The following is a 12,764-nucleotide window of genomic DNA, read 5'->3' as shown; positions in this document are numbered from 1 at the left end:
GTTTTCACTAGCACCATTGGACAACTTCTATTTTTAATGGTTTGATAGTACACATTCCCACCTGAAGCCTATAGGTGTTTTGTTAATCCAGTCAAGTAAAAAGCCAGGAAGACACAAGACAGACAGTTAAGCAAGGCAGCTCTAATTTTAAATGTCAAGTTTCAAACATTAAGTTACAGGTAAATTAAACAGAAAAAGCTGATGAAGCTTTTGAATGTGTTTGCTGCAACAAAGCAATGTGTTCTAAGTGGCAGACATTCCACAGATTAAACATAGTAGAAATTCATCAAATAAATAATACCCCATGAATTGTAAGTCTGTTCTAGCATGCACATACCGTATACAAATTTGGATGTCTCTCTGGAATGGAGTCCTTATACAGCACAACAGCTTTCAAGTGTGGCAAGCGATTCCAGATCTGTTAGATTTTTAAAAACAAATTTATTATTTATTATTCATATCTTGTGTGGGTTTTTTCCCACTAAAATACTGCCAGAACTATAGCAGCTTGACAGTCACAAGAAACCTCCTGTTTCCCTCCACCCTCAAATATTCTCCCCTAAACTCACAACCAACTAGCTCAACAAGGGCGGGGTGGGGGGAAGAGGGGGGAAAAAAGGAGGCGCTACACAGCCTGCTCTAGAAAATCTGGTTTCAGTCAAAAGATTTTTTAAAAATACACCAGAAATGGCTCCTCAGCATCCTTTCTCATAATGCACCAAAGGCACATCAAGAACAGTCTAGGTCAAGCTAGAAGCTGACCCTAGCTGCTGTGGTTACCAATAAAGATAGAGGAAGTCCCTCAGCAAAAACTGTTGTTAAACAGCTAAAAAAAAAAAAATCTACCTTCTTAAAGAAAAAAAGAAAAAGAAGTGCAGTAAACTCAACAGCCTTAATAGTTAATATTACAAGCAGGAAAAGATGACATTTTGGAAAGAGGAAATTCTGAACGCTAACATCCTTAATATTTAAATGGCAGGCCTTTACAAACTTGCATCATCCCAATCTCTTCCATTCACTTGGTCTCTGCTTTTCCAAACAGAATCAGGTGGTGACATTATAAACACGGGATCAAAATGTGGGGTTTTTCCAGGTAAGTTTGCAGTGAACCAGCCAGTGAGCTCTCTGCTGGAGAGAATCAGAACTGCTTAGACGTGAGCCACAGACACTATAGAGAACAAAGCTGCAAGCTACGCAAGAGCTCAAACATCAGACACCAGATTTCTGAAGAACACTGCCATGAGAGGTTTCACGATACAGGTGGTGAATACGGTACTTGGGACCAATACAGGAACGAGAAATGGGAAAATTATGGCTTTTAAGTAACCCTCAGCCACCTTGTACCTCCATTATCTTGTCCAATTGTTTCCGATTTTCCACAACCATGATATTGGTTTTGCTGTCATGAGCGATGTGGTGGCAGGCCTCTGGAGAATTGGTTGTATATATTCCTGTGACAATTCCTCTGTATCAAAAATGTATATATATATAAGAACATATATTTATATACATACACACAGATATACATGCACTTAGAATCAAAAAAGATAATAATAATCAGACATCAGATAAAGCTGAAAGAGTACAAAGATGTGGAACTAAACAGCAGCACAGCTGTCATGTTTGTTTCAAGTATTCAGATATACATTAATATCTCTGATACAAGCACATTGCAAAAATTAATCTCTGAACTCTATTCAGCAGAAGATGCTGTAGGGTAGGACTCAGCACTTGAACCCACTTGAGGCTACACGAGAGTTAGCTCAGGAAGTGGTAGAAAACCACTTGTGTTCCTCTTTCTGCTCAAGCTGCACACAGATATCAATTTGAATTTCACTGGCACAGAAACAGCTTAAGAGGTAAAATCCAAATTGTATAAGCAGGTATTAGGACAAAGAATCAGCTGGTTAGTATTTACCTGTCACTTCATCCACTTGAACATAACTTGCTGTAGACAAATATCATTAATATAAAACTGTGAGTCTCATCTGTTGCCCAGATCTTCCAGTGATAAGATACTGTAAAATAGCTTCTGTGTGACTGTTACAGTTAAGTTCATAGCAAACAGGATCAATTTATGAGTGTCTGGACTATTTTGGATATACTGAAAGCTATGAGACTCCAGCAGGTCGCTGAACGTGCTGACCAGCTGCAGCACAACTTCCAGGATATGACACCAAATACGGATTTGCTACATTTCCAGACCTCGCAAAACAGAAATCCCCAATTCCCCCTCAAAATACAACTAAAAAAAAAAAAACGTACCCAGCAAAAACAGCTCCAACAGCTGAGATGAACCATTCTGGAGAATTAAATCCAAGGATTGCTACGCTGTGGAATCGTTCCAGACCAAGCTTAAAAATAAGAAGCATAAGGTTATATAATACAGGCACACTGGAAAGAAATGTATAGCATGAAACATACATACAAATACAAACCAAGGAAAATTTTGATTGCTTTATTATTTGGGTATTGACAAGAAATATCCACACACATGCCTACGTTGATATCCATAGCAAAACAAGTATTTATCAGCAATTAATATGATCTAAACTTTCCACTACCTTCTCCTGTCTGATTGAGCTCTGCTGTTCAGAAAGGCCCAAAAACCAGAACTTTTCAATATGAACAAGAGCATAATGAGTACTAATCTTACCCTATGTTTAGAATGTTTTAAAATTTGTCTTTGTCTCATCAAATTCATGACAGTGTCACTTTCACCTATTTTTCTTTTTTAAATCTTAAGGCCTTCTGCTGAGCTTTGTACCCATGCCCAAGTGATGCAGTGTAACACAGCAGCTCTTCGCTTGCAGTTAAGTAGTTCCCTTGACAGCAATGTTACCTCTTTGACCAAAACCAATTTTCATCATTACTATTTCAATAAAGAATATGACTGCTTATCTTCAGTTAATGGGAAAAGCCTCTTATATTATGCTTTCAGGTTTTTTTTGGTTGGTTGGTTTTTTGGTTGTGGGTTTTTGGGGTTTTTTTAGGGAGACGGGGAGAAAAAGGAATTGGTTTTATTTCCTGTACCCACCTTCAAGAAGCTCTTGGCTGCTTTCCGGCAGAGGCAATAATACTCTGAAAAAGTTATCTTCTTCCACTTCCCATTCTTTTTGCTGGCCAAAGCATTAAGGGATCCATATTTTTCTAAGCTCTCCTTGAACATCTGATGAACTGTTATGGGAGTCTGCGGACATGAGTTATCTATTCTCAGACTGACTCTGCCATCAGCAAAGGAAGTCCACAGAGACTCTGGAAGGTAAAGGTATTCTATCATTGAAAAATATCATGCAGCTGTGTACCAAAAGACATGAGGACTGAATAAAGACTGCAGGACTAAGCACAACTCTGGCACTTCCCACCTTTTGGGAGAAGGGCTTTACAATTTTCTAACTATGAAATATTCCATGTAGAAAAAGAAATATTTATTTCTTACACTTTGTTCTGTGTCTTGAATAAAAGTGCCACCAAACAGAATTATCCTGACCTTCTGTGTGTTATGGGCACACCACCAATTCCAGAAGAATCTGTTTGCCCATGCTCAGCCCTGCACAACCCACTATCCCTTGAACTAATGGAGTAGCTGGTGAATCAGAAGGCTACAGAGATCTGAAAGATCTGAAACCTCTGTCCCTGTTCAGCATCCAACCTCCTTTCACTTGGCATAGCTCTTTCCTCCCTCCTTCCCCCCAGCTATTCTCCTTCGTCCTGCTCCTGTTCCCCACAACTTCCCACAGTTTTTTTTCCTTGCCCTGTGTTCCAGGTATGTATATTCACTCCACTCACTCCTGTCTGGCCCCATTTCCATGACATCTTTCACCTTTTTCTGCTCTTGCCTTCCTCACATCCACGTTTTTCCTCTGTATTTTTCCTCCCCTTCCTTGACAGGGCACAGAGCACCAACTAATGTCACTTGGCTCTCACCACTGGTGCCAAGGACTGGAGCAGTCCCTGGCATTCACAAGAAATGACTGTCTCAAAGGTTCTACTTGGCTCTTGCAAACCCTGCAAGAAGCAGGCTGAGTATAAATACACTCCTTAGAGAATCTAGGGGTTACTAAGTTGGCAAAATTTAGGTGAATTCTCACAAGGAAGACAAAAACCCACTCGTGACTCCCCTATCAAACAATTAGTTTCCATGCTTCTGAACAAAATAGTACAAGAACATTTTAAGAACAACATTTTTTTCCTTGGGTTTACTTTCATAAATGAAGAAATATTTTTAGCATAAACATAAAAAAATATATATTCTACAGAGAGCTGGTGGAAAACTTCAGACCAAAGAGCTTAGATTTGTCAGAATTAAGAGCAACAGAAAATATGACTTTTTGAAGTTTCAGATACAAGTTAATAAGCACGATTGTCTTTTACCACACTCCTGGAAAGCACAAACCATAAAGAAAGCTCAGCTAGTAACTATACTGTTTCCTGGTACCTCAGTGGCTGAAAAAAAGCAGTTGTGGAGTGTTCAAAAGTATAACATGCTTCATGTTCCTCTCAAATGCTATTCCTCTAGTTGCTTCACAGAGGGCCTGGAAACTACCTCTCTGAGCATTTCTGGCAATATGTTAACACATCAGCCATAGCTGGATCTGTGTGAGCGCTTCAGAACACTTACAGCCTCCCTCAAGTCAGGCTTGCAATCTGCACAGATAACCAGAGGCACAGCGAGCTATTGTAAGCTCACAAACGTACATAAAAAAAGAAACAAACAAAAATTCCTCTTGCAGCAAAAAAGTTTTTTTTCTTTGCTGTGTAGAAAAGCTCATTCATAATCAGCTGATAAAATACAAATACTACACTGAAAAAGACCAAAACCAGTCTAGTTTGCTGCCAGTATTCTGTGAAACTGTTTCTGAAGATTTCACAGTCCCATGCTATATCCTAGCAGGTGCACAGCATTCGAAAAAAAAAAAATTCACCTTTCTACCCCCTCCCAGGCAAGGAGACAAAAACCCTGACGCAGAAAGTGCACTGCGCAGTCAAAGCTGTGATGTGTTTCAATCCAGGATTCATGTTCCTGACTCACAGTCTTGCGTTTGTTCCCTTGACAAACAGAAAGAAATAAAGACAGCAATAAATACAAATAAAGCTGCTTAATCTCCATGTGCCTTCATTTTCTCATGTGTAAGTTGCATATAATGATTTTCAAAACATAGGTGTGGAGCTTCGCTTAGGTCAGTGGAGGAAGGGCATCATAAATCCAGACAGTTTAGAAAACAAGTAGCTATGAAGGATTCTAGGTAAGAGACAGACGGACTTTATCAAAGTGTAAACAGTGGCACCCAACAAATATTTTATGAGTAGTGAAGGCAAAGCATGTGTTTCTGCACTTAGCCCCAATCCTTGTGTGAAAAGTATGAGAGATAAGACCTGTCAGAGACAGAAGCTAATGTTAATCCAAATGCTTATTTTCTGCAGTGACACACCAAAGCCCAGACGAAAAACTTCATATGATGTTCTTGCTTCTCAACCAAATAGCAGGTTTTGCAGGTGTAGTTGACACAGGCAGGTGACTGCTCTGTTGAAAATAAAATCGTATCATGCAGAGCTAAAATATAACATTCTAGCCCATGTATTATAAAAACCGCCCTTGAACAAAGAGTATCTCTCCTCAAGGGAACTGAAAATATTAGCAACATTCCTACAGCAACATTACAAAAGTTGCACAGTTACTACCTTTTCACTGCAGACATACAGTACATAATAGCGTAGTTTCCAGAGAGAAGAGTGAAAATCAATCAAATCCTTGCACTAGCTATACAGAGAAACCAAAGAAGTACTTTGAAACTGGTTCTCCTTTTGCTTTTCCTTACTCATTTTTTTCTGGTGTCAAAAAGGCATCTTTGATTCATACCAAAGACTGAGAACAGAGTCAGTTTCACAGAGACTCCGTGCATTACCTTAATAATACACAACATACATTGCAAAGGAATATAAACTTGAAGGCCCATTCAGTGTCTGTTCTTGAACGTATTTGCAGGTAGAACTTAAAACTAAAAATAGTTCCCAAATCTAGCTAATAAGCCAAATAATTCTAAACATCTAACTGTTCTGTCCCGTAGAATTTGTAAAAACAGCAGAACAGGAACAATATATTCTGCTGTCAGTTTGCAGAAGAACTTTGAGCAGAGGGCTCATTCTTCTCAGAAAGAGCCTGGGAAGGAATGCCTGGCTAAATACTGAATAAACCCATTATAAACTTTGGGAAAAGCAAAATCTGTGCTCTGCGTCACGAGCATCTGAAAGTTAAACTGCAATGTCCAGGCTCGAAACGAACTCAGTACCAACTGAAATCAAAGTGGAAATCAGAATAAAGATCCTTCAAATACACTATTAGCATTAGTTCATTATACACCCGTACATTTACAGAGAGCATAAGGAAAAATGAAACAGTGTTCCAGCTCAAAGTACTTAACGCCACTGAAAGTTCCCTATATGCAAGTAAAGCGGAATATTTGTTCCTTTCCTCTTTCTTCCAGTAACTCCTGCTATCTACATTATACTTTGCACCCAAAATGCTTCTCATTCACTGTTATGTGACCTTGGACCATGTCTTTCATATGAATTCACTGAACGTCAGAGATGGTGAGAAAATATTTGCTCCTAAAGAAGACTATTTTGTCAGATAAAATAAAAACCAGCAGAGATTTTTTTCAGATAGGTAGCCTTGACTTTCACTCTTTGAGTCTCTTCAAGTATTTTTTTTCCCCCCATGTCATTCTCCTCCAAGGCCAAACTCCATGATCACACTAAATTTTCCATGATTCACAGTCTTTGCTGCTGAAGGAAGAGATGGCTCAGAGTAGTCTCAAACGTATCACGTATAACAGGATGACTGTACTGCAGTTTGTCTTAGGAATGGCTCTAAGGACATCTGATCTAAATATTTTGGATTTTAGGTGTCCAGTTTTCCCACTAAAGTGTACATTTTCCACAAGAAACTTTACAGGAGGAAAAAAATAAGTTAAAAACTTTGTTTACCACTTAAAAATAATTTTGAAAGTTTTCAATGGATCTTTGACAATACAGTCCTAGACTTGTGAACCATTTACATCTGCATACTGATTTATAAAAGTACATTCATTATTCAAATATTTTCTCCCACGTCTGAAATAATACACAACATAAACCCATTACAATTTTTGTATGTTTTTAATCAGCCAATTGTTATTCCTTTCCACCATGGGTGACTGAACAGTTCTGTCATGGTACAGGGTGTCTCTCCCAGCCCAGATACCAAAAATTATTTGAAACAGACAAACAAATAGCAAGTCTGTATTATTTTTGCATGAATAATCAGTCTGCCTGAAACTGCTGGACCTCTGGGATGTATGAAGGAGACTGTGTACTAGTTAAAAAAAAAAAAAAAAGGAAATACAGTAATCCTACAGTTTAAAGCTAATATATGAATGAAGCCTTCTCTCTGTTCACTACCTGACCTGCAAGTATCCTGGTGACTGCCAGATGGATTTGGGAATGTAAATGAATTTTGATGTTTCTGGAAGAACAGCTCTGAGAGCCATATAAAATGCAAAAGAACCAAGGTCACCTTTCAGACAGGTAAACAGACAGGCTGATTGTGGAATGGCCCGGCTGCATGACCTGAGTAACTCCAAGTGATATTCAATAGATGTGCCCTGAGAAGCAGGAACTAATCCAATATTTTAACTTCTGCTTGAAACCAATTCAGATTTAACTCACAAAACAGTATCTTGATTATATGCCAGCTTCTGCAAAACATCACTCTGCTCTAATGACGAGAGATGGTATTCAGCTCTTTGCTGGAGGCGTTTCTGACGGACAGTCATCATCCCAGATTCCACAGCTATGATGCCATCGCATTCTGCTGACAACACAAGTACATCGTTCCTCCTCTCACCCATTATTTTTTAATTTTCTTCCAGATGTCTGTGGCCCTGAAAACTTAACTTCTTTTTAGTAAAAGCTGGAGCTGAATACGTAGAGGTTGGAGTCTGAGAGCTTGGCATCCATGTCAAACTTCCCCTCATGCCAATGAACAGATTAAACAGAAGTACAGAACAAATGAATTTCAAGTGAACCTTAACGTATCAGCCAGAATACATACATAGTGTTTCTTTTAAAAAAATATAGAAACCAGCTTCCTGTTGCTTGCCTTGACACAGCTGGGGGAGGAAGAGGTTTTTTTGCTATATTATCAATTTTCCACAATAAACAAGTACCTTTAAACTCTCAAACAGAAAAGATTGAAGAAATAGAAGAAATCTTTTCAAATTAGCGAAAACACACTCAAATATTTCAGTTCATGGAAACTTGTACCTTTTTCATTGGAGGAAAAGAGAACATTTATGAATGGCAATAAAATATACTGCTCTTCACATCAGTAAACTACTACCAATATGGATGAGAGAAATAAGATATCCTCCAAAGAATGCCCCTACAAACTGACGTCAAGGGAGTGATGCATCAGGATGAGTATAAAATAAGCTTCATAACAACACTGACGCTTCTAAAACTGATTACGATGCACCAAAACGGAGGCGTGTGGAGGGTGTGATCAGGAGGAAACATCACTACAGAAACATTGCCCAGGCATGCAGGAATGGAAAGTCAAAACTCGTTTGGAATTGAAATTGGTGAGTGATGTGAAGAGCCAGAAGAAGGGCTTCTACAGGTACACTGGCAGCCAAAAGGAGAACCAAGGATATCATGGGCAACTTACTGACACAGGACATGAAAAGGGCTGATGTACTCTGTGCCTTCACTTTGGTCTTTACTGGTAAGACCAGACTTCCTGGGTTTCTGTGCCTAGTGGCAGCATGAGAAGTTTTACCTACGACAGCAGAGGAAGACCAAAGTAGGGACCACTTATTCAAATTGGACACATACAAAAATGTTGATGGGCCTGGACGGGATGCTCCAGAGTGTACACTGAGAGACCAGGCCAAAGTCATCGCAAAGCTGCTCTCTGTCATCTTTGACAAAGCATGGCAATCTGCTAAGGTTCCCATGAGAGGAAAAAGGCAAATGTCACACCTGTCTTCAAAAAGGGGGAAAAAGAGGATTCAAATAACTAAAAGCCAATCAGACTCACCTCAGGTCGTGGAAAGGCTATAGAACAAACTCTCCTATAAATTGTTGTGAGCTATAAAATGGTGATGGAGATCAGCCAGAACAGACTTGATTTGGCCTTGGTAAATCCAACCCAACTGCTTTCCATGATGAGATGACTGGCTCTGAGATGGGGAGAGCAGTGGCATGTCGTTTACTTTACCTTCAACAAGGTCTTTAACAGGGTCTCCCCCAGCATCCTTGGAAGGTTTGGGCTGGATGGAGTTGGAGTAACAGGTGGATAAAAAATGGGTAGGATAATTAGTCTTCAAGAACTGTGGTCAACATTTCTAAGTCTAGCTAGCAGTCCATTACAAGTGACATTCTTCAGGGGTTAGTCCTGAGAATGATACTATTTAATGACTGCATTGTTGTCCTGGACAATAGAATGCACTCTCCCCAGCTTCAAAGATGACACCAAACTTGGGGAACTGGCCAAACATGCCAAAAGGCAGGGCTGCCATTCAGATGGACCTCAGCAAGAATGGGCTGACATAAACCTCAAAGCTCAGCAAGAGTGAACGTAAGTCTTGCACACGGGGTAGGATAACCCCACGCAACAGCACAGACTGGATGCCAGCTGGCTCAGCAGGAAAACCCCTGTGGTTCCTGGTGGACAAGTTGAATGCGAGTCCATAGTGTGTGCAGCAGAGATAAAGGCTAACTACATTCCATGCTGCATTAACAAGATTATAGCCAGCAGATCAAGGAAAGTGATTATTTCCCCCTACTCAGTACTCATGAGGGTGTGCCAGAAGCAGCTCGCAGCTTTGGAAGCCCCAGTGCAAGAGATCCTGACAAATTGCAGCAAGCCCAGAAGAGGGAACTCCCAGATGGTCAGGGGCCTGGAGCATACCATGAATGAGAAGCCCCTAAAGGAGCTGCGTTTCTTCAATCTGCAGAAGACAAAGAATTAATCTAACTGAAGTCTGCCACAGACTTTAGACTTATAGCACCCACTGAAGGGGGGTGCTATAAAGAAGACAGATTCTTCTCAGAGGCATATAGCAGAAGAACAAGAAGCAATGGACATGAGCTGCAGCAAGGAAAATTCTTGCTAGATAAAGAAAAATAATTTCACAATGCAGGTGACTCAGCCTAAGAAGAGGGACTGAGAGGCTGTGGAATCTCCATCCTTGGAGGTTTTCAAAACACAGCTGAACTAAGCCATGAGCCCTCCTATGAGCAGAAAGTCAGACTAGTTGCCCTCCAGTGGTCTTTTCCAACATAAATTATTTTGCAATTCCATCAGTATAAAATCAGCATGAATTAGTTCTCTTTTAACTTTACACTGGTTTTAAGCCAATATAATGCTTGCTGCCAAGAGTAAGGTTACTCTGGATTTATATATGTGTGGCAGTAACGACAGCACGCGTAGATGAGTTTCAGATCATTGATGATCATTTATTGCAAGCAGCATAGCTCCTTTTATACAGTACATGTTTCTACCTTCATGATTATTCTGAAGCAGTGCTTTGTTTAATGTTTCATTCTATTTCTTGATACACTTTGTCTATTCATTTTGCAACTATAAGCGAAGCCACATACCAATTCAGCAGTTTCAAGCACTCCTTACTCCTATCAGCAAGCTGCAACTTTCTTCCTCTTTCTCATGCTAGCCTAGCACCTGTTTGGCAGTCCTCATTGTAGATTCAGCATTTCTCAGTCCCTTCTTTGTTATGATTTTTCCCGCTAGCTGTAACAATATTGTAACAATATTCCCCAACATATATGCATTAGAAAAAACAAAATCTGGCCTGGTTCCAGAGGAATGAGCACCTATACATTGGTGGAAAAGATGGGGAAAAAATTCCAGAACAATCTGTGGTCCTCATTAGACAAATTTACTCCTGAGGCTGCAGAACATATCAATTATAAAATGAGAAAGACAGTTCTGCACAACTAGAAAACGTCAGAACCTCCTTCTTTTCTCTTGATATACAACGCAGACCCACCACAACTAGATATTGAGCTTCCTTCTCCCAAAAGATTTTTTGGGAGAAGTTTTTGACATTCAGTCCTCACTTTACCAGTCAGCATCTGCATAGCTGTGTGAAGTTTCCAAGTGAAACACTGCTCATTTAAATGGATAACGAGTAGTGCCACAGATTCCCAAAGGCAAATAAAAGACGAAGGCTAACTTAAATTGTAAGCTCTTGATTCATCAACTTAGAAACATATCTAAACACAAATAAAGGAACTGCTTAATTAAAATGGATGGGACGTGACTCGTATTTGCAGGAAAATTACAATAGAACAGCTGGAATGGCTTCTACCCTCAGCTGTTCACCTCACCTTTCTTCCAGAGGCTGTGGTCACCTCTGCAGGAGTGGCTGAATGGCATGTGCATTCCTTCCTGAGCGCTGTGGTTTACAGCCCAGCATATTACTCTAAACTGCAGCCAGCAGCAACCTCCGGGAGAGAAGCAGGCTAGACAGCTGACAGCAGTAACAAGCGTCCCAGACAAATTCTTAGAAAAATAGGTCAGAGACTTCACAAGCAAGTACTCTGTAGAATTACAGCCCCAGTAATAATCTACGTATACAATGTGTGTCTCAAACAGTTCAATAAAATACCCTGAAAATTTGAAAACAGAAGTTAGTTATCGCCTCTATCCATCCAAATTTCTTTCCTGCTTACTGAAAAACAAAAGGCAAACGGCTAGTAGTTCAAATCTTGGAAAGAAACCTACTGTGTTTCAAAGAATTGCCTTTTAAAAAAAAAAATATATATGCATACAGGTATGTATTTATACATATGTATAAAGTCTGCATGTGAGATTCCTACATAGATCTGTTATTTATTAAAAATCCACTTGCAGCCATTGCTCCAATTGTCTCATAGAACAAATATTCCCTGTTTAAATGAGCAAATTTAGATACCAGTAGCAGCAGCCTCACCAAGGCAACAGGGAGCTCCCTCAGGGCTGCAAACCTTCCAAAGAACCTCTGAAAGTTCTGCTAGTAATCCTCCTTTAAGCCACATGGTAGCACAACTAAGATTAATTTACCACGCAATTGGTTTAAAATTACAGTAGTATGCGTACGCTACAATGCACCACAGAACTGGCCAAAGTATAGGTATTCCTTTACAGCCTCCAGTTACTAAACAGCATGCCAAATCCTCAGTAGTTGACAGCTGGTAGAGTAGGCTATGATGCCAAAGGTAACACAATTGGTATGGTTTTCCATGGGATCAGGCTATTTTTCACTTTTATCTAGTAATCATCTCAAATAGAGACAAAAACTGGGAGAAACGATTGAATTCATGCAAGTTTACAGAAAGCTCCTGAAAATTTTTCAGTTGCCCTGGTTCCCTTCAGTTTAATTTTTGGCTGCCTCTCCTTATCCCAGTCCTGAAAAATTGTCAGTCGTAACTTGCTAGAACAGACACAAAATTACATTAAAACATTCTAAAAAGAGCTCAAATTTCCAAGGATTCTCTCTCACATGCTTACCTGTTACCTCTATGCCTTCATCTTGAGTCTCCTTCAAATGAGGCAGCGAATCTCTGCAGACAGTCTGTGCCTCTGTAACTGTTCTAAAAGAAAACATACCTATTAACAAGTTATCCAGGAGTGCTAGAGCAGGATCTACTACAATCAACATACCATATATCCAAGGGAAAACAAAAACACAGTTTGCAAGCACTTAGAAATACAAACAGGA

At 39.7% G+C, this 12,764-nt stretch overlaps 1 protein-coding gene across 1 annotated transcript in view; it reads right to left on the bottom strand.

Annotated features, from left to right (window-relative positions):
- The window catches only part of ACSBG1 (acyl-CoA synthetase bubblegum family member 1), a 35,099-nt gene that overhangs the window by 12,914 nt on the left and 9,421 nt on the right, over positions 1–12,764 (bottom strand). The window contains exons 2-6 of the mRNA XM_068410710.1: positions 12,554–12,636; positions 3,038–3,255; positions 2,266–2,354; positions 1,345–1,465; positions 338–418 (exon numbers count right to left, since the gene is read on the bottom strand). Of these exons, the coding sequence (XP_068266811.1) occupies positions 338–418; positions 1,345–1,465; positions 2,266–2,354; positions 3,038–3,255; positions 12,554–12,636 (592 nt within the window). The remainder of the gene's footprint in view (positions 1–337; positions 419–1,344; positions 1,466–2,265; positions 2,355–3,037; positions 3,256–12,553; positions 12,637–12,764) is intronic.

The sequence above is a fragment of the Nyctibius grandis genome, chromosome 11, assembly GCF_013368605.1.
Source record: "Nyctibius grandis isolate bNycGra1 chromosome 11, bNycGra1.pri, whole genome shotgun sequence".
Taxonomy (NCBI): domain Eukaryota; kingdom Metazoa; phylum Chordata; class Aves; order Nyctibiiformes; family Nyctibiidae; genus Nyctibius; species Nyctibius grandis.
Note: the sequence above shows the minus strand (reverse complement) of the source record. Positions and strands in the feature narration are given on the sequence as shown.